Source organism: Pipistrellus hanaki, assembly GCF_964339955.1.
Source record: "Pipistrellus hanaki genome assembly, chromosome: 15".
Taxonomy (NCBI): domain Eukaryota; kingdom Metazoa; phylum Chordata; class Mammalia; order Chiroptera; family Vespertilionidae; genus Pipistrellus; species Pipistrellus hanaki.
Window position 1 is genome coordinate 12,213,742 of NC_140517.1, and position 20,510 is coordinate 12,234,251.

The following is a 20,510-nucleotide window of genomic DNA, read 5'->3' on the forward strand; positions in this document are numbered from 1 at the left end:
GAGGGGGACAATTTAGTCCATAAAAGAGTCCTTGGGAGGATATTAGGGGCTTTGCAAGCCCCAGAATTTGAATGCTGAACTCTGTACAAGTCTGCATTTGTCTGAGGCATGTCCACAGCATCACCTGATTCCCAAAGGGACCCCATGAGATCTCCACAATTGGCTCATCTCATTAACTGATTCAGGAGGGAGTTAAAGCTGTGGGACAAAGGCCTAGAAATACCATATGCATCAGTGAACATGATTTGGTGTTCAATAGCATATGAAAAATAGCAGTTGAGCTTGGCCGGTATGGTTCAGTGGTTGAGCATTGATCTGTGAACAAGAAGGTCACAGTTTGATTCCCAGTCAGGCCATATGCCTTGGGTTACAGGCTCAGTCCCCAGTAGGGGGCGGGGTGTGCAGGAGGCAGCCAATAGATGATTCTTTCTTATCATTGATGTTTCTCTCTCTCCCTTCTTCTCTGAAGTCAATAAAAACAAAATGAGTTGAAGCTGATTATAAGACTGCAAGTCTTATGAGGTACTGGAAATTCTGTCAGAACTAATATTAGGGAAAAGGGGATTTTTATTTTGGAGCCTTATATGAATTTCATGGTAAATTATGTTATTTCCATGATTGTCAATTTTAAGACGCTGGTAATTTTCCATAACTAAGTGGATTCAGTGAAACTACTGCTTAGTATGTCCTTGCTAATATTTTCCTAAAAAGAAAGTCACAGAGCTACAAAACTGTCACCAGCTGCTTCTCATTAGTAATGTGGTTAGCAGATGTGGGTTTTCATAGCCATAAAGCATGAGATAGTTAATCCATTTTTGTGGGTTTCAGATGGATAGTGATTTATCTTGGCGGGATACATTTTTTTTAAATGTGCTTGCATCAGCTAAAGGATACAGGCACCTTTCCCTCTTTCACTTCCAAGTTTGTGCGGGAGAGAAAAACACACATTTTAGGGTATTTCTTCTGGAAGGCAGAGGCATACGGCCCGCTGAAAAGGACAATTGATCTTACTGTCTTCTAACTGGGGCAGGGTTATGCCTGGGTAATTTTTTCAGAGTTGGATGTTAGCGCGGTTATCTTATAAGCTTATTTCTCCCTTCGGCCTCTTTAGGAGCAACTGACAGCTCTTGGTTTTGTTCCCCTGGCATCAGGCCGCCTTTGTGGCAGTGACCTTCAGGCTTGCTCAGGGCTGCAATTTTGCCTGGGGCCCTCCTTCCTTATGAAATTACACAACACTCAACCCTTGGAACGAGCCCCAGATCCACTAATTCTTTCCTTTGACGGACTCTTGGCAATATGTTCTCCCTTTATACAAGATCTGTTTGTCACCGAAATGAATCTGGCCATTTGCCCTTTAAGCCTGGAATCAAATGGTATCATGGCAGACTCGTTCCTAGATAAAGTGTAGTCTCCGGGCTCCAGCGTTTTCCACCAAAGGCTTTATTGTTGCTGCTGCAGCTGAAGGCCAACAGGTACAGAGGAACAGCCGTGGGTGCTTTTCACGGAGCTCTCGCCGTGCGGCTGGCACAGAGCTGCTCGGCGCTCTGCCCACGTCATCCCAGTCAGCTCTCACCACCACCCTCCCAGGGAAAGGTATCTGGATTCTTCCAGAAAAAAACTGAGCCCCATGACCTCAATCCCTTGACCACTGTCCTATAGCTAAGTGGCCACGTATGATTTGAACCTTGTGCTCTTAATGACCGTGCTCTATTATACTGTGAAGGAAAAGGAAAAAAAAACAACAAAACCAAACCCAGACCATTGGGTTTTGACAGCACACAGAATCTTGAGCCCGCCTTACAGAGTTGTAGGAAATTAGGGAACTGAGAGCTCTCCTCCTTATTTTAAACTAGCAAAGATTTCTGCCTTGCTCTGAGAAATAATAAGGTAACAGCTTGAGCAGAGGAGATTACCTATTGATAGGTGACAGGAATAAAAGGTTATTAGGAATTATCCTTTTTTTTAGAAGTAGATAACACGGCTGTTCGAAAATGAGCTAGGCTGGTCTCGGAGTCCCCGGGAAGCGGTGGAAACAGACGTGTACTCATTTTATTTCAGATTTCATTATCCACAGTAAGTGGATTGCCGCTGACTGCTTGAGATCTCCTAGATGGTAATTTTCACTCCGCAAGGAACCAGTCACCTTCAGAGGGATTATTTGAAATGACTGCGGCCCAGGAGGCGCTGCATGTCAGTCAATCACAGTTGAATGAGGTTCCTTTTCTGCAGGGCAATATTTTTTTGAATAGTGGGGGATAAAAAGAAGCCTATGGGTGGTCCCTGCCCTCCTGTATTTTTTTAAATCTACTTGGGCAAACCAGCCAAGCGTGAAATAAAACTGTTCAAAGAAAAAAAAAAATCCCCATGAATTGTGTAGACGGGGGAAACTTGGTAGGTGGGAAGCTTGCAGCCCTGAGCAAGCCTGAAGGTCACCGCCACAAAGGCGGCCTGATGCCAGAGAAACTAAAGCAAGAGCTGTCAGTTGCTACAAAAGGGGCCAAAGGGAGGGATAAGCTAATAAGATAACCAGTCCAACGTGCATCTTGGTGGGTAGGTAGCTGTGGAAAGGGGCAGGTGGGGTTTGGAAGGATAGACTCGGACAGGGATTTGGAAGGCATCATTGGGAGGGACTGACTGGATGAGTTTGAACGTAGTCAAGTGGTTATTGAAAATTAATTTAGGTTCTAATGGAATACCTTGTATTTTGTTTTGTAAAGAGGAAGCTAAGAAGAGAGCGAGAAATCAGTTTGGTGTTCTACTTACGTATGCATTCATTGATTGATTCTTTATGTGTCCTGACAGGGAAGGGGTGGGGGAAAGGGGGAATTCACCTGAAACTTGGGCATATCAGGACAATGCTCTAACCCAGTGGTCGGCAAACTGCGGCTCAGGAGACACATGCGGCTCTTTGGTCCCTTGAGTTTTTAGCAAAGGCCAGCTTAGGAGTACCCTAATTAAGTTAATACCAATGTACCTACATATATAGCTTTAAGTGTAAAAAATTTGGCTCTCAAAAGAAATTTTAATCGTTGTACTGTTGATATTTGGCTTTGTTGACTAATGAGTTTGCCGACCACTACTCTAACCAACTGAGCTTCCCTGCCAGGGCCTCTAGTGGAATACCTTATAAAAACAGCTTGGTAGTTTGGGAATTTTTAGGGATATATTTAAAACTAATCCAAATATCAGTCTCCCATTACCTTCTCTCCTCCCAGGGTAAAATATTTTGTTATATAACTTCGTATCTTATATAAGTGCTCTCATTTACAATTTAGTTCAAAGATCTATAACCTCCTCCAACTCTGTGGACCAAAAGGTCTTGATACTTTGTGAAAGTTATTTCCCTAATAAAGTTGCCCTTCAGTGCCCAACCTCTGGCTGGTTACATTAGTAAAAGGTGTTCACACGGGTGCTCAGACTGTAAGGAATCAACTGCCAAGGGCTCTCGAATAAGCAGAAATTTCACAAACCTCAGACCTCGGGGGGCTCACGCCCCAGCTGGAGCAAAGCCAGAACCGTCTGGGACTGCAGGTGCACTTGGGCACATCAGGACCTGCTGGAGCAGCGAGCCGGCCTCGCTGCAGTTGATTTAGGAGAGGGCTGGAGGGACGAGCTTCTGCTGACATTTGCAGCTTTGAAAATCCTGCTCCATTAATTGCAGAGTGGATTCTGCTGTAATGATTTTTTTTTTTTTTTTTTTTTTGTAAGATAGTTTCCTCATTTTGAATTCTCTCTTCATTTGGGTTCTGGGTGCTTTCCAGTCTATTTTGATTGTTTTAACTCCTGATATAGGAGGCTCTTTGGAAGTTTTGCCAACACCTGAAGGTGCACTCATAAGAGTGGTGCATGGACGCGGATTACGAGCTTCAACACGTTCTTTGTGAGCAAGCAGGAATACAGCCCCTTAGACGGGAATCGGTGCACACTCCCTCCTGCAGCCTGTAATCCGCCTCTGCCCCCCAGTGAAAACACGGATTTCGCTTTTACTGCTGAAAGAGGGCGCCTCAGCTTCGTGTGTTTGCTGAGATCTTTCCTTCTCGGCAGTGTGATTTCTGGACCCCCGTTTTTGAGGTCTGAGGTATGTCGTTTTCCTCCCCCTTTTGACGGCTAGTGCTCTGAGGCTGGTGTGTTTTTGGGTGTTGTTGTTTTGTTGTTGTTGTTGTTGTTAAGTACTAGTCCAGGAAGCTGTTTTCTCTGCTGCCTCGCTGTGGACTTCGGGCCAGTCATTGGCTTTCTGGGCCTCCCCTTCCTCAGCTCTTCCATTCCATGGAACTGGAAGAAGTGGGTGGATAGCATCCCCCATGTCTTCGGATCAAAGCTGCTGGGGGCTCTGCAGCATGCATACAGTTTCTGGAGCTGCTCAGACAAAAGGCCACTGCCTCCAGGATAAGGAAGTCAGGTCTACAAAAACCCAAATTCAAACTCTTGGATATCTGATTATAGGAGGCTTTTCACACTTATTTCTTGCTGCCTCCACGGATCCTATGCTCTCTTCGCATTAGAAATTCTGGCATCTTCCTGAGTAACCACCATTCTGCAAATATCTTTGAGGCCCAGGGATTGTGGCTGCAGTGCTGAAGAAGACACCTCCCTTTAACGTTACAAGGCAAGTTAAACAGATGATTACAAAGCAGGGTGATATGCTTGGAATCCTGTCTCTGGCCCTGTGCCACCATGATCTCTGCCCCACCTATTCAGCTTCCATTGTCACCGCAGTGAAGTTGACCCCAGGCCTTAACTAAATGTTTCTCATACGCTCTTCTCAGGGCGTTTCCTATCACTTAACCACATGGTATCTCACACCAGGTAGGTTGGGTCTCCGTTTTTCCTCCCCACGAGACCGCTAGCGCTCAGTTGCGGTACGATTTCTTCAGCTCACCTCCAGGCCTCAAAAAAAGAGCACACCCTCAGTAAATGCATAACGAACCAATCAATGCAAGAATGAATGTGCAACCCCCGTCTTGCAAAGTGCTTTTTCGAAGCTAGCTGACTTTGCTTTCCGTGCCTAGGCAGCTCCGGTGAACTGCACGGTGTAAAGGTCAGGAGTTGGCGGCGTGGGTGGAGGGTCCGTCAGAGGCGAAAGGAAGGAGGAGGTGAGGTGGAGCGCCGCCACTCGGCTCCCTCCCGCTGCCCACGTCCGGTGAGCTTACACGGGACTGGTCTCCTGGCAACTCCTTCATCTCCCGGAAGCGGCTCCTGGCCCCGCCCCTCCGGGTGGGCGTGGTCTCATGAATAATGCACAGACGGGGGAGGGGCCGGCCCCGCCCCCTCGGGCGGGAAGGGGGAAGCGCCGGCCGCGCCGCCTGACTGACTGGAATGAGGGTAGCTGCGGCGGCGGCGGCGGCGGGAGCGGCGGGAGCGGGAGCGGGACAGACGATGGCGGTGTGGACGCGGGCCACCAAAGCGGGGCTGGTGGAGCTGCTGCTGCGAGAGCGCTGGGTCCGGGTGGTCGCCGAGCTGAGCGGGGAGAGCCTGAGCCTGACGGGGGACGCCGCGGCGGCGGGGGAGCCCGAGCCCGCGCTGGGGCTGGCGGCGGCGGCGGCCGCCTTCAACGGCCTCCCGAACGGCGGCAGCGGCGGCGGCGGCGACTCGCTGCCCGGGAGCCCGAGCCGCGGCCTGGGCCCCCCGAGCCCGCCCGCGCCGCCGCGGGGCCCGGCGGTGGAGGCGGGCTCGTCGCCGCCGGTGCGCCGGGTGCGGGTGGTGAAGCAGGAGGCGGGCGGCCTGGGCATCAGCATCAAGGGCGGCCGCGAGAACCGGATGCCGATCCTCATCTCCAAGATCTTCCCGGGGCTGGCGGCCGACCAGAGCCGGGCGCTGCGGCTGGGCGACGCCATCCTGTCGGTGAACGGCACGGACCTGCGCCAGGCCACCCACGACCAGGCCGTGCAGGCGCTCAAGCGCGCGGGCAAGGAGGTGCTGCTGGAAGGTGAGCGGCGGCGGCGGCGGCGGCGGCGGCGGCGGCGGCGGCGGCGGGCGGCGGGCGGCGGGCGGCGGGCGGCGGGCGGCGGGCGGCGGGCGGCGGGCGGCGGGCGGCGGGCGGCGGGCGGCGGGCGGCGGGCGCCGCTCACTTTGTTTCTGTGTCCGTGTCCGTCCCCCCGCCCCTCGGCGGAGCGAGCCCGTTCCCTCCCCCTCCGAGCCCTCCGGCGGCCGGCTCTCCCGGGCCCGGGGTGAGGATGGAAAAGCGGATGCTTCCTGCGGGAAAAGTTGGGCGGCCGCCGGAGTGTGGCTCGCCGCCCCGGGAAAGAGCCGGCGGAGATTCAGTGAAAAGCAGCCGCCGCGCTCGGGAGCCCCGCCTGCGCGCGCTTCGCTGGCACCGCGGACTTCCCGGGCTCGGGTTCTGGGGGTCTCCGTGCGCCCCCCGAGGAGCGCCGGGCCCGCACCTTCTTCTCTCACCTCTGCCGGGCGGGCTCGTTTAAAAATAATAATCATAACAATAATAATAATACATATATATCCACACGGATGCCATCGGTATGCTTGGGCAAACCACCAAAACGCCGGTTAATTTAATGGGAATTTAACCCATCATTGGCTCTCAACAATACCCAGAGCAGATCGTAGCACTTCCTCGAAGCTAGAAAGCTGAACCAGCAACTCTGTGCGGTTAATGAGCCTTGTTTAACAGGGGAGGCTCACGTGTTTGGGCATTCACTGCCAACTAGAGTTTTTGCCCCTTTTGCAAGAGGCCGGTGCCAGCTTCCTTCCATTCACAGGCATGCTGCTGCCTGGCTTTAAGCAGCTTTTAGAAGCCTGAAATGTTCAATTGCAAGATACGTTTGAATAGTCAGGGTTATTTAGTGTATAGAGTGTCTGTCTCTCCCCCTTCCCCCCCCCCCCAAAAAAAATGTATACACACTCTTGGAGTCATTATAAAGGCAATGTTTATTAAAACACATTTCATTTTCAAAATTGAGCTATCAGCTGTTGAAGTGTGTATATTTTGGGGGAAGGGGGCCGGGGGGGGGGGGGGACGGCGAAGACACCCTGTGTATGTGGTCTGTAACCTAGATCTTTCGTGGTGAATTGGTGGGACCAAAAGGCAAACTAAATCTCCTCTCCTTGGAGGACTCCTGCATGTTGGAGGTGATGGGGTGTCTGTATTGTAAATGTGATCTGAAAAGCCAGTTACTCCAGAAGTTTTTGAGCCATTGGCTTTCTTTCGCTGGTGATTCAGCCATTCAGGAAGCATTTATTGCCCGCCGTATATAGAAGAGAATATAAAAGATGATGTGTCTGTTTGTATCTCTACTTAAGGAACTGATAGAAAAATGCAAAATGGACAAGTCATTCATTGATTATGTAGCGCAGGCTATATATAAGTGCCAAGGGAATGGAAAGGCAGGAAGTAGTTAGTGAAAACCAGGATTAGTCATGGAGGACTTTTTCCAGGAGCTGAATCTTGAACCTGGTCTCCAAGGATGCGATGGCAGAGATGACTAAGGAGGGCATCCCTGGCCGAGGGAGAACAAAGGGAAGGGGCAGGGAGGGGCCAATCCTCAAACTGAGGTGCCATATCTCCTGCTTGGCAAAGTGATCGCTACTTTTTTCGAAAAAGCTAGTAAATATTTGGGAACATATTAGTTTGCAAGTATGAAATTCCAGTTGTGAAAGCCCAGTGTTCCACATTATAATATCCTCTTTATAAATCTTACTTATATTTCACTTGTAGGTGTAGCTAGACAGTGCTTATAAGTTACTGTTAATAAAGCAACAAATCAGAAAACCTAACAAACACTTATAGACACGGACAGTATGGTGGTTGCCATGGGGAAGGAGCATGGGGGTGGGGGTGGGCATAGTAAAGAGTAAAAAGGGTCAGAGAAGAAGGGGTCATGGTGACAGATTTGACTTCAGGTAGTGGGCACACAGTGCAATATACAGATGATGTATCATAGTTTTTTGTACACTGGAAACCTATATAATTTTTTAACCAAATGTTAAAACCCCAATAAATAAATAAAAAAATAAATTAGTGTTAATGGAGTAAAATGATAGATTGAGGCTTGTATATAAAAATAAATAAATAAATAAAAAGCTTAACTGTGTGCTTTTAAATTGGCCCAGCTAAGCATTTGGTTATAAATTCTTAGAGCCAAAAGATTGAATGCAGTATTATTTGTGTAGTACTCAGTGGTGGTGATGGGCAGACATTTCAACCCTTTACACCATTTTTTTTTTTAAACCCACTTTCAGTTTGAATATAATTTGAACCTGGTATTCATACCAATGAAATGAAAATCATCCAGTAAATGTTTTCATTGGTTTAAAGTAGGCCACATGTGCTTTTAGCAGGTTTACAAACGGTGGCATAATAACATTTACTGAATGCCTTTTTGCCTAACACAGCTTCTCCTTTACTTTCCCATGCTTGTAAAAGACAAGCACTTTTTGTCCTTCTATGTGGAGGGAAGAATAAAATTGTGCTTTCAAGCCAAGGGATATAAAAATAAAATTACTTCGAATGAGCAAAAATCACTGAAAACAGTGATTTAATTGATCCATTCAGACTACTTAAAATGGAGAGCTGGTCTCCCATCCAGGTAGGCCACTTTTTAAAAGGCAGAATTTATGTTTAGCTCTGAGAGTTTTGGAACTGTATTGTTCTTTCATGGGATGTCTCAGAATTTGAAAAGCCGCCTTGACAGAGCACAGCGATGCTCTTCTGTGGTCCGGGCAGGGAATTTCAGGCATGCCCTGCCACCCCCAAGCAAAGGAGAGCTGAAGCTCTGGCTGCCTGTGGTTAGGGAACTGAGTTAAAGGGTTCCTATTTATCTCACGGATTTGTAGGGATTATTCATTCATACATCTCACATTTTACTCAACTCTGCCGCAGCACCAGAGGCATTTGAAGATGCTTAATTTCTGCCCCTCGGGAAGTTTGAGATTGAGATAAGAAAAAAGTGCAGCAAAGGGCTCTAACAATACAACCCTAAGAGAGAGGACACAGCACAAAGGAAGGAGAAATCTATAGAGCACAGTGGGGATCAGCGGTGGAGGATGGCCAGGAAAAAGTTGACAGAAGTTGAAGCTTAAATTGAGCCTTCCCCTAAGAAGGGAAAGCTGCTACCAGTCAGGACACACAGTGAGAGGCTTTAAGAAGGGAGTCTGCCCAGTGACGGTAGAGTACAAATGAGGACTTTGTGGTCCGACAGATTCAGGTTTGTTTCTGGCTAGTGCTTTAACCCCCAGGGCTAGTTACTCACCTCGCTAAACCTTGGTTTCCTTATCTCTAAAACCAGGATAGTAATAATGCCTCCCTCAGAGGTTGTTATTCATTTGACAGTTTATGTGCTGGGTACTTTTTAGGTACTGGCATAGAGCAGTAAACAGCACAACAATAACAAAACCACACACACACACACACACACACACACACACACACACACACACAGTGTGAATGAGAAAAGTAGGACGGGGCCATGCAGATGTGCCTTGAGTTAACAAAGAACTTCTCAGAATAGCCAGGATAACGCATTGTTAAAAGGCTCCATTTCACTTGATAAGAATTATTTTAGGTTGAACAGGTTAAGAATGAGTTTGCATTTCTTGGATGTAAACACCTTTTTTTTCCTAATCTTGTCTTCCTGTTTTTCTGTCACCTCTGATCTAAGCCAACTTTTTATCCTTAAATTTTGCATTTAGTTTTTCCTACCTCTGACTTTTCCCTCTTCACACTTACTACTCAGAACCTTAACACTTGCTATTAACACTGTGCTTGTAGTTTGACTAGTGTTTGTTGGCACTGATATTAAGATATGCAGAGATAATACAGATTGGAAGCACAAAGGGTGACTATTTACCTATCAGATATTGTATGTTGAATTTGCTGTATCCTGAATGCTAGAAATAGGATTTATCCATAAAGTTTCTAGATGAAGCTTTTAGGGCCATAAAATTGGTTAAATGAATATGCACTAGACTACACATCAAAAAGTGTTCCAGATAAGGTTAGGAAAGACAGTATAAAATATCAAACCCTAAACTGGACAGAAGGCAATCCAGTTTAGGGTTTGATATTTGAGAAAAGATAATATTTTTAAAGTCTCATTGGAATATTGTTGGGAAATCATCTTTTACTGCCTGAATATGGTTCTTAAAGAATTACTCTGAAATATACCGAAAAGAAAATAGTTAAGTGTATAGAGGAAGTAGATTGGCATGAAAATTAACTTCAAAATTGAAAATAATTTTTGTATCTAGAATAGTTTGAGATTTTGAGTGTCATATATAATATGGCTTGCTGTATATGTTAGGGGACATGTAACATATAATGCTGACATTATTATGCTGCGAAATTAAGCTAGCTTCGATTCCTACACTGCCACTTTCTTCGTATGTTGGACAAGTTGAGTTTCCTAGAAAAAACATTTGACATTTTCCTTGAGGTTTTGCGTGTATATTCATGAATCTATCTCTTAAAGAATAACGAAAGTGTCAGAACATCTGTATTTCTGCGCTTTTGTTGTTGTCTCACCTCTCTACGTAGCACTTGAATGATTAGACAGATGTGTTTGTCTGAGAAGCTATGTCATTGTAATCAGATTATTTATTACAGAGTTTCCTTCGTGTGAAAATATGCCCTTTAAGTTATTATCAAAGTACAAGAAGTTTATTGATTCTAATTCAGAGTAATTATGAAAATTCTCAGAATACTTTTAGAAAACATAACCAGGCTTTAATTTAGATCTCAACTGATGACTTGGTAACTTCAACCTATATAGTTTGTGTTGTGTAATCATTCCGGGATAAAAGTTACTTTCCTTTGTGCTCAAATGTGTGTCTTTGTACTTGTAGATAAGATACTAGGAGTGCACCCAGTGGCTATAGAACAGTGGTCGTTCAAAGAATCAGTCACTTTCCTTAGCCACACTGTTCTAACAGAAGGACAGTAATGTCGCTTGCTTACATTTTCCTCTAAAATGCCTTGCATTTTTATGAGGATTTTTAAATTATCTGTGCATTTTTATCTGCATTTTCTCCTTTGACCTTTACACCGTCCTTTGAAGTGGCGGGCTGTTTTATTTTTGTTTTACAGAGGATTACACTGAAGTTCATTAAAGTTAGGTGAGTTACCAAAGGTATCAGAATTTCTCTTGGTTTCTAAAGGAAAATTTTTAATGTTTCCTTTTGACAAGAGGAAAAATCTTACCTGGAATTTAAAAAGTTGTAAAGTCTCATCTTCCAGATGAGAAATCAATGACCCAGAGAGGTTAGCGCGCCATGTTTAAGGTCACCTAATTAGTGGTGGAACTTGGACTAAAACCCAGTGCAGTGCTTTCTCCCTTGTACCGTGTGCCTATAGTCAGTCAGATCTCTTAGCACCTCTATGCATCATATTGCAGTGTGTTCTTTTTTAAAAAAAAAAAAATACTTTTTATTGATTTTTTACAGAGAGGAAGGGAGAGGGATAGAGAATTAGAAACATTGATCAGCTGCCTCCCGCACACCCCTAACTGGGGATGTGATGTGCCTGCAACCAAGGTACATGCCCTTGACCGGAATCGAACTCGGGACCCTTCAGACTTCAGGCCGACACTCTATCCACTGAGCCAAACCGGTTAGGGCTGCAGTGTGTTCTTAAGAAAACAGTGTGCTAAAGAAGTTGAAGGTGGTCCCTGGCATCCAAAACTTAGACTAACATGGGGGAGAGAAAAATGCCACATAGAGAGTAACTGCTAACATGTGTAGTACTCGCTCTCCAAGAGTTCTCTGAAGAGACGGTGAAGTTGGGAGACGGGAGAGCTGAGTATGACTTCACGGGGAGAGGATGGTTTGATCTGAGACCTGCGGGGCAGGTTGCTGCTCTATATGGAAGGCAGTCAGTCCAGTTGAGGGGCTAACTTGAGCAAAAACCAAAATGAGCATGGCATATGATAGGAGGTGAGTCTAGGAATGGATTTGGGGAAAGAAGGAAAGCTCGGTAGATAAGTTGGAGCCAGATTATGCAAGGCCTGAAAGCCAGCCAGAGGAATTTGGACTTTTTTCATTCTGTCAGTCAGCATTTATTTCATTAAGTGCCCATTGCAAACAAGGTGCTAGGGTAAATGCTGAGAATTCCAAATGGGGAGTAATCCCGGCCCTTTAGGCTAGTAAGGAAGCAGGTTGTGAGAGTGCTTTAAGAGAGGTGAGAACATGATGCCCTGGAAGCAGAGGTAGAAGCTCAAAGGAGACAGCATGTCAAAGCTAAGAAAGCGATGGTATCTAGCGTGTTGAGAGAAGTAAAGCATGGCGAAGTGTGGTAAGCGTGTACCTGGAGAACGGGCTGGAAAGGTGGGCAGAAGCCAAATCACCAAGGGCCTTGTGTGCAGTGCCAAGCAGTGTCTCCGTGGGGTGTATATAGGGTGGGGCAAAAGTAGGTTTATTCGAAACAGTTTATTCTTATATTATTTCTTAATTTCCATACAAACAACTGTAAACCTACTTTTGCCCCACCCTATATTTACTTCTCAAACTGAAAAAAGGTTTTAGGCTTTATTAATATTTAATGTATAGATGACACTAGCTCATTCTCTCAGTCAGTCTTATAAGACCGTGCTATTACACATTCAGCATACAAGTGATATCTTGGGAAGAGCGGAAGCTTCACAAAGCAGAGGAACTGATCGTGGTGACCTTACTTAATTTGTCTGCTATTATCATATTGCAGTCCGATAGAGTGGATTTACTTTATATTATCTGCTTCTAACTAAATCTTCACACAGTGAACATGCGGCTTAAAGATTTGTACAAAGAAACCATGGGTGAAGGTAATTCTAACGCAACAAACAATAACAAAGCGGTAGAGCTGACATTTCTCCTAGGAGGAGCTCTTTAGAGAAGTCAGCCTAAAGAATGAATTTGCCAAATAGACTATGTGAAATGTGGATTAATACATTATCATTAGTAATGCACTTCACCCTGAGACTATTGTACTTGGAGATATATAGTAGCTAATGACAGTATGAGTTCATCAGAGGTATGTTTGTGTATTTATTTCATGTTTACCTCATTCTTTCTAGAATTCTATACTTTATAGGTTTTATACTACACATTACATACATCAATGAATATTCATAGATTGAGGGTATAGACTCACATTTTTACTGAAGGGCGTGTGCTGTTAAAAGTTTTAGGCCTGGCCGAGACCGGTTTGGCTCAGTGGATAGAGCGTTGGCCTGCAGACTGAAAGGTCCCAGGTTCGATTCCAGTCAAGGGCATGTACCTTGATTGGGGGCACATCCCCAGTAGGGGGTGTGCAAGAGGCAGCTGGTCGACGTTTCTCTCTCATCGACGTTTCTAGCTCTCTATCCTTCTCTCCTCCTCTCTGTAAAAAATCAATAAAATATATTTTAAAAAAATAAATAAAATAAAATAAAATAAAATATATTAAAAAAAAAAAAAAGTTTTAGGCCTGGAGCCCTGGAAGGTGTACAAAAGGGTTGTCCCATTCGGTTCCTGGTCAAGGCACATGCCCGGGTTGCAGGGACCCCAGTGGGGAAGATGCGGTGGGGAGGGAAGGAGCCAATCGATGTTTGACTCTCAAATTTATGTTTATCTCTTTCTCTCTCTCTCTCTCAAAATATCAATAAAAATGTAAAATAAAAAGTTTCAGGCCTGGGGAGCCACTCAGGCTTTAAAGTGCTTCAAGTGAGAAAGTGCTGTAAGTGAGGGTGCGCTGGCTTAGAAAGTTTAGAGTGGCAGAGGGAATGGAGGAGTTCAAGACGTAAGAAAAAGCAGGTAGAAGGCTGTTGTGACACCATAAGGATAGTGACACCAGATAAGACAACATGAAACTGAAAAGCACTAAGCACATAGAAACAGCAGGTCTAAACGCTCCGTTTGAAGCCTGGCCAGTGTGCCTCAGGAGTGTCCTCCCATACATTGTCCTGGCCGGGCACTTGCTGAGGTTGCAGTTCAGTCCCCGGTCAGGCATAAGGCAGCCAGTCTATTTCTCTCTCTTTCTCTCCCTCTCTCTAAAATCAATAAGCATGTCCTCGGGTTCAGATTTAAAACAAACAAAAAAACAGTAGTTTGTTTGGAGGCTGAAGGAGAGAGAAAAGTGGAGGATAACTCCTAGATTTCTGGCTTGGGAAACTGGATAGCCATGAAACCAATATGAACAGTGGAAGAACTAGTTTTTTGGATGAAGATAAGAAGTTTTATTTGGGACATGTTAAATTTGAGTAACCTGCGTGACCTCCGGTGCAGAAGGCCAGGTGTGTACTTCAAACCGACTACTGGAGAAATGAGGAGAAATGCCAAAGCTGAGCTGAAGATTTAAGATGTCAGAGTAGAGGCGGCAATTGATCCCGTGTGGATGTGATCATCCAGACGGTGCAAATTACAAAGAAGAGTAGGGCCAGGATGGAAACTCGCAGAACTCTTCCGTTTCAAGTGGAAGCGGAGAAAAGCAAAGCAGGAAAGATAGTCCAGGGTGTAGGGAGAGAGTCTGGAGAAAGGGTGCAGTGGGAGTTAGGGAGGCAGGGGTTTCAAAAGAAGGGGGACCAGCATCCAGATGCTACAAAGAAGCCAGGAAAGTCAAGGACGAAAGAGTAATCAGTTGGGTTTGGTATTCAGAGAGCAAGGTGTTAGAGTTCTCGTAAAAGCAATTCCAGAAGAGTGACAGGAGCAGAAGCTAGTGAGCAGACTGTACCTTTGTAAAGCTTCTCAGAAAAACAAAAGAAGCAAAGATGGTAACTAGAGCTGAATGACGTGTCCAAGGAAGATTTTGCTTTTGGGGTGGTTTGTTTTTCATTTTGTGTTGTTCTAAATGGGAAAAGGAGAGATAGAAGGGACGGGAACTGATGCAGTCCATCTTTGAGCCAGGAAGTGACATGATGGGAACAGAATTTTGGTTGGCAGCAGTGGATACATTGGATGCAATGCAAGGAGGAAGGACCAAAGGTGGGAACACTACAGCTGTTGCAATAAAATGCAATCCAAGCCAGAGGCGATGACCATTGAAGGGGGTGGAGGTAGTAACGGTGGATTGGGAATAGAGAGGAAGATTCCATTCAAGAAACATTTTTTAAAAATTGATTTTGAGCCGAGACCGGTTTGGCTCAATGGATAGAGCGTCGGCTTGGGGACTGAAGAGTCCCGGGTTCGATTCCGGTCAAGGGCATGTACCTTGGTTGCTGGCATATCCCCAGTAGGGGTTGTGCAAGAGGCAGCTGATTGATGACTCTCTCTCATCAATGTTTCTAACTATCTCTCTCCCTTCCTCTCTGTACAAAATCAATAAAATATATTTAAAAAAAAAAAATTGATTTTGAGAGAGAGGGAGGAATAGAGAGAGAAAGGGGTGGAGGGGAAGAGAGAGAGAGAGATTTGTTGTTCACATATTTAAGCATTCATTGGTTGCTTCTTGTATGTGCCCTGACGGCGATTGAACCCATGAACTTGGCGTGTGGGGACAATGCTCTAACCAACTGCGTTACCTGGCCAGGGCCTCAAGAAACATTTTAAAGCAGGCGATTCTGCCAGGGGACAGTAGAATCCATGAGGGACATTTTCTCACCCGGACAGTCTCCTTCTGACTTCCCACACACCCAAAGATTTGATACTTGTAGAGAATCTCTGGCGGTTAACCTTGTTGGTAGCACAGGTTTTGGATCCCTCAGAGACGGGGGTGGAGAATTGAAAGCTAGTTTTAAAGAAAGAAATGACAGGATGTGGGGCAGACTGGATATAGTGAATTAGCCCTGAGATTTCTATCTGAAGACACTAGAAGATTGGTTATTATCAGTGGAAGGGGGTGAATGGAAAAATGGGGAGGGTGTTAAGCTCATACTATTCAGCTTTGTTATAAACCACTTAGGCAGTGTAACTCTGGCTATGAGGACTGAGCAGAAAAACTTTAGGGTCACAAAGCATGAGAACATATTCTTCCTTTATTTTTTTGTTGTTGTTTTTCTCCAAATTAGAGAAATGAGCTTTTGACCTTTCCTCTGGAGAAATTATGGTGTGTTCAGGTGAGTTTAAAATTTTGTCTCTGGAGAAATACATTTGATTTAGTTACTTTAAGTGTTGTTCTAAGGAAAATACACTGATTCCTTTATCAAATTTATGTTCAAATTGAGTTTAAAAACAAAACTCATGAAATAATTGTGTATATGAACAAAGTGCCAGTGATTATGGTGTCCATAGATTTGCCTTTGGGAAAGAGTAAGAGTTACAAAACTCAAATCTGGTTTTGTTTCTGTAACCTGGCTCCCAAGACATTGTTAAAATGCTTTGACATATAACTAGGTATGAATATATGAAGTGCAGATATTTTTTAATTCCTTTGGCTTTTCTGCAACATTTTTTTTTCTTTCTACCGTCTTCTGATCCTCTTGTTTTTGAATTTGCAAATTATTTAAAATGCTTTATGAAAAGTAAACTGAATAGAGATGAGAAAGTTGAGTCCTCTGTTTTTCCATTTAACTAATCTGTCATTTGTGTAAAATGTTACACCTCACCCTTGAAGAATGGGAAGCTTTAATTGTTCATTGAAAGAGACTCAGGTTCTGGCTGGGTTGCTCAGTTGGTTGGAGTGTCATTCTGTACATCAGAAGGTGGCAGGTTCATTCCTTGTCATGTCACATATGTAGGTTGCAGGTTCGATCCACAGTTGGAGTGCGTATGAAAGGTAACCAATCGATAATCAATCTCTCCCCTCGTTTCCTTCCTCTCTAAAATCAATTTAAAAAACATACCCTCAGGTGAGGATTTAAAAAAAAAAAGGAGAGATTCAGAAAAATCACAAATTTATTTATTTTTAGTAAAATGAGTTGATTAATAACAAAAAATTATAGTACACTCCTTATTCAGGGCTCTTTTGATTTCAGAGCATAGAAGCCCCTTCAAGCTAGCTCACATAGAGGATGGAGGAGGTGCTGTAAGAGACTGACAGGCCTCAGAGCTCCTGGGAGAGCCGAGCAGCCAGGCCTCAGGACCACCGCTCACTCCCTCATGTCTCCTCTCGAAGCTTTGCTGTTTTTCACTCTAACAGTATCTTTTGCACCAGTTTTGTTCTAGTCCTTTTATGGTTTCTTTTTTTTTATGTTTAACTCTTTAACCTATGTAGAGTTTATTTTGGCATGTGGGCATGCAGTAGAGATGTAACTTTATTTTCTCAAATAGTTAGCTGATGGTCTCAGCATTACTTGTCAAATAATCTTAATCCTCTTGCACGCACTGTCTGTCAGATTGATGGGGCTGCCTGGTATGCCGAGGGGGGGAAGATTCAAAGCCATGCCTGCGTCTGGTTAGTGAGTGTGCCGTGGGCAGGTACCCATGCTCCTTGTCTGCCCCTGGAGGAGTGCCCTGACCTTGCTTTACTGATTCGAAATGTACTGTTTTTTTATATACTTTTTTTTTTTTTTTATATTCTGTGATCTCATTCTGGATTTTCTATTGTATTCTATTTGAGTATTTTGTAACACACCACACTTGATTGTACCTATAAAATTTAATATGTGACAACTCAAGTGGACTATTCAATAAAAATCTGAAAAATAACAGGAGGGTATAGTTACTTATTTCTCCAGAGAAGGTTTGGAATGATTTTTTCATTCTTTGAAAAAAATCCCTTGGGATTTTTATTAAAATTGTATTAAACCCATAAATTAATATGAACAAAACTAATGTCTTTGTAATATCTTCCCCAGTCATTCTGCCAGAAATCTGGACCTCACTCATCTATGATCCAGTCATGTGGGAAGGGCTATAGGATGTTCAGATTGGTCAGGCTTATATCAGGTACTCACCTTGGAGCCAGGGAACAGGGCAGCCTCTCCTGGTTCTGGATGGACTGACAGAGGGGGTTTCTCAAAGGATAATCAAGGTGGTGTTACCAGAAGGAGGAGGCATGGATGTTAGGCAGGCCTATTCTAAAACATCAGGAGACAGAATTAGAGATTAAATGAGAAACTACCAGGTTAAGACATACAGAAACTTTATAGACAGCTGTAAAAGGAAAGCAAGAATAAATTTGCTCACCGAAACCGGTTTGGCTCAGTGGTAGAGCGTGGGTCTGCGGGCTGAAAAGTCCTGGGTTCAATTCCGGTCAAGAGCATGTACCTTGGTTGCGGGCACATCCCCGGTAGGGGGTGTGCAAGAGGCAACTGGACGATGTTTCTCTCTCATCGGCGTTTCTAGCTCTCTATATTTCTCTCCCTTCCTCTCTGTAAAAAATCAATAAAATATATTAAAAAAAATAATAATAAATTTGCTTGGATACAGGCAAGCTAGAACTTTTCAAAAACTCTTGACACTCCATCGTTATTCCCAGCATTTATTTTAGTACATCTTGAACATCACTTTTATATGAATTTCAAGCAACTTTGCAAGTATGCGTTATGATGATCATTTTATAACTACGACAACAAAAATATGGAGAGCTCGAGGGTAGGCCTTGAAATTAGATTGGGATAGAGAAGAAGCATCGTCTATCAAAATAGACATACACAATTTTTTTTTAGTAAGAATTATTTTGGTTGCAGTCACCCAAACCAAACCAAGCAGAAGTGGAATGTATTGCCTCATAGGACTTCTCAGAGTGGGGGTGGATCTAGGTTTAGGTCCAGAGGGATCCAAAGGCTCAAATTATCTTGGCTGCAACACCTCCTGCTGTGGAGTCTAATTCTGTGTAGTCAGCTAAGATGGCGCCGGTGGTTCTGGGAATACAGGGCCCTAACTTAGTAACCCTGTTAAAAAAGAATAATTTTAGTACCCATGTATCAGTCTCTGGGAAGGATTAAGTAGCTCTGCTGTGTCTGCCCCTTGGACGTGTCATTATTTCCAAGATGATGGAGACTGTTATGTAGGCCTGGGTCACGTGTCCATGCTTGGTATGTTGAAATTGGCAGGCTCACCACAATATGAAATAAATGTGGAATGGGGTGGTGGCTAGGCAGACTTACATCCACTATAACAATGTAGATAATTGAAGTTATAGAGCTTAAAATATTTCTGTAGCTAAATTATAAATTTTTTAAAATCAATAGAAGTAATGACATTGCTGCAAAGCTTTACATGTATCATCGCAATTATCACCTCTATGGCAGGTAGCATCACGTCTATTTTAAATATGAAGAAATTAAATATATATATATATAGGTATATATATATATATATGAAGAAATTGAGGCCTGGAGAGATTAAATAATTCATCCAAGGTGACAGCACTTGGATGTAAAGGCAAGGTAGTTACTCAAATTTATCAGACTCCACAAGTTTTGGTGTTTACCATTATAACAGATTGCTTCTCTGATAGATCAGTTTAGGTTAAGAAACTAGCAGGTTCTAAAGACCCAGCAGTTTTACTGTTACCATTGGCTTAATGTACAGGAACTTGTGCTCTGAATTCTGTGTTGTTTTGTCTGTCTGGGGGTTATCGTTAATGTCTCCCAGTCTTTCTGTTTCTGATTTTTCATACTGGGCGCAAATAGATAGCTGGTTAATCAAAATGTATTGAGTACCCACACTCTGTGTACTTTTAAGTATGCAGAATGAGTTTATAAATGTTAATAAACTATGTAAATTAATCCAAATTATTTTCTATATTATAAGGAGAGATCTTGGCATAAAGGAGCCTACAATGTGAGGGATGTGTTTTGGCTCAGGTGAGAGAAGGGCGGGGCAGGCAGGGAGGTGTTCTCCGTGAGTGGAACGGCATGTCCGAAGGGCAGAGATGGGAGCTAGCAAGTGATGTTCAAATTCCAAATACCGTTTCCCCGAAAATAAGACGGTGTCTTATATTAATTTTTTTTCTCCCAAAGTTGCGCTAGGTCTTATTTTCAGGGGATGTCTTATCTTTTCATGTGCTAGGTCTTATTTTCGGAGGATGTCTTATTTTCGGGGAAACACGGTAACTGATTTTCCAGACTCTGGAACACTGAGTCTTGAAAATGTTTACTAATGTTTTATTAGTGAAAATGGTACAATTGATTTCTTAGATATTCTTTAACAATTTTGTTCATTATCTGCTACTTTGTAATGCAAAATAAAAAAATTTTGTAATTATTCTAGCCAAACATTTTATTTTTATTATATTTTTATTGATTTCAGAGAGGAAGGGAAAAGGTGAGAAACAGAAATATCAATGAGGAGAGGGAATCATAGATTGGCTGCTTCCTGCACAACCCCTGCCTTGGATCGAGCCCAAAACTGGGGCATGTGCCCTGGCTGGGAATCGAACCATGATTTCCTGGTTCATAGGTCAACACTGAACCACAAGGCTATACTGGCTGGGCTAGCCAATCTTTTTTTTTTTTTTGGTTGATATTTGTATGTGCCCTGACCAGCGATTGAACCTACAACCTTTTCATATTGGGAGGACATTCTAACTAACTGAGCTACCCTCCAAAGAGCAGCTCTTCCATTTTTAATTCATTACTAAGTTATTTTACTTTTGGAAAACATCAGTGTTAACAAAGCAGCATCCAAACTGTATCCACCTTTACAAAAAAATGTATGCCTGAATGAAGCACAGTCTGTTTGACTCAACACAAAGTGTCTTGGTAAAGGTTATTTTTAACTGTTAA

At 43.9% G+C, this 20,510-nt stretch overlaps 2 protein-coding genes across 2 annotated transcripts in view; one reads left to right on the top strand and one right to left on the bottom strand.

The window, feature by feature from the left end:
* Positions 1–20,510, bottom strand: part of TMED6 (transmembrane p24 trafficking protein 6) — a 328,748-nt gene that overhangs the window by 215,409 nt on the left and 92,829 nt on the right. The window lies entirely within an intron of this gene.
* Positions 5,267–20,510, top strand: part of SNTB2 (syntrophin beta 2) — a 69,891-nt gene continuing 54,647 nt past the window's right edge. Inside the window, exon 1 of the mRNA XM_084861071.1 lies at positions 5,267–5,926. Coding sequence (XP_084717197.1) covers positions 5,317–5,926 — 610 coding nt within the window. The 5' untranslated portion in view covers positions 5,267–5,316. The remainder of the gene's footprint in view (positions 5,927–20,510) is intronic.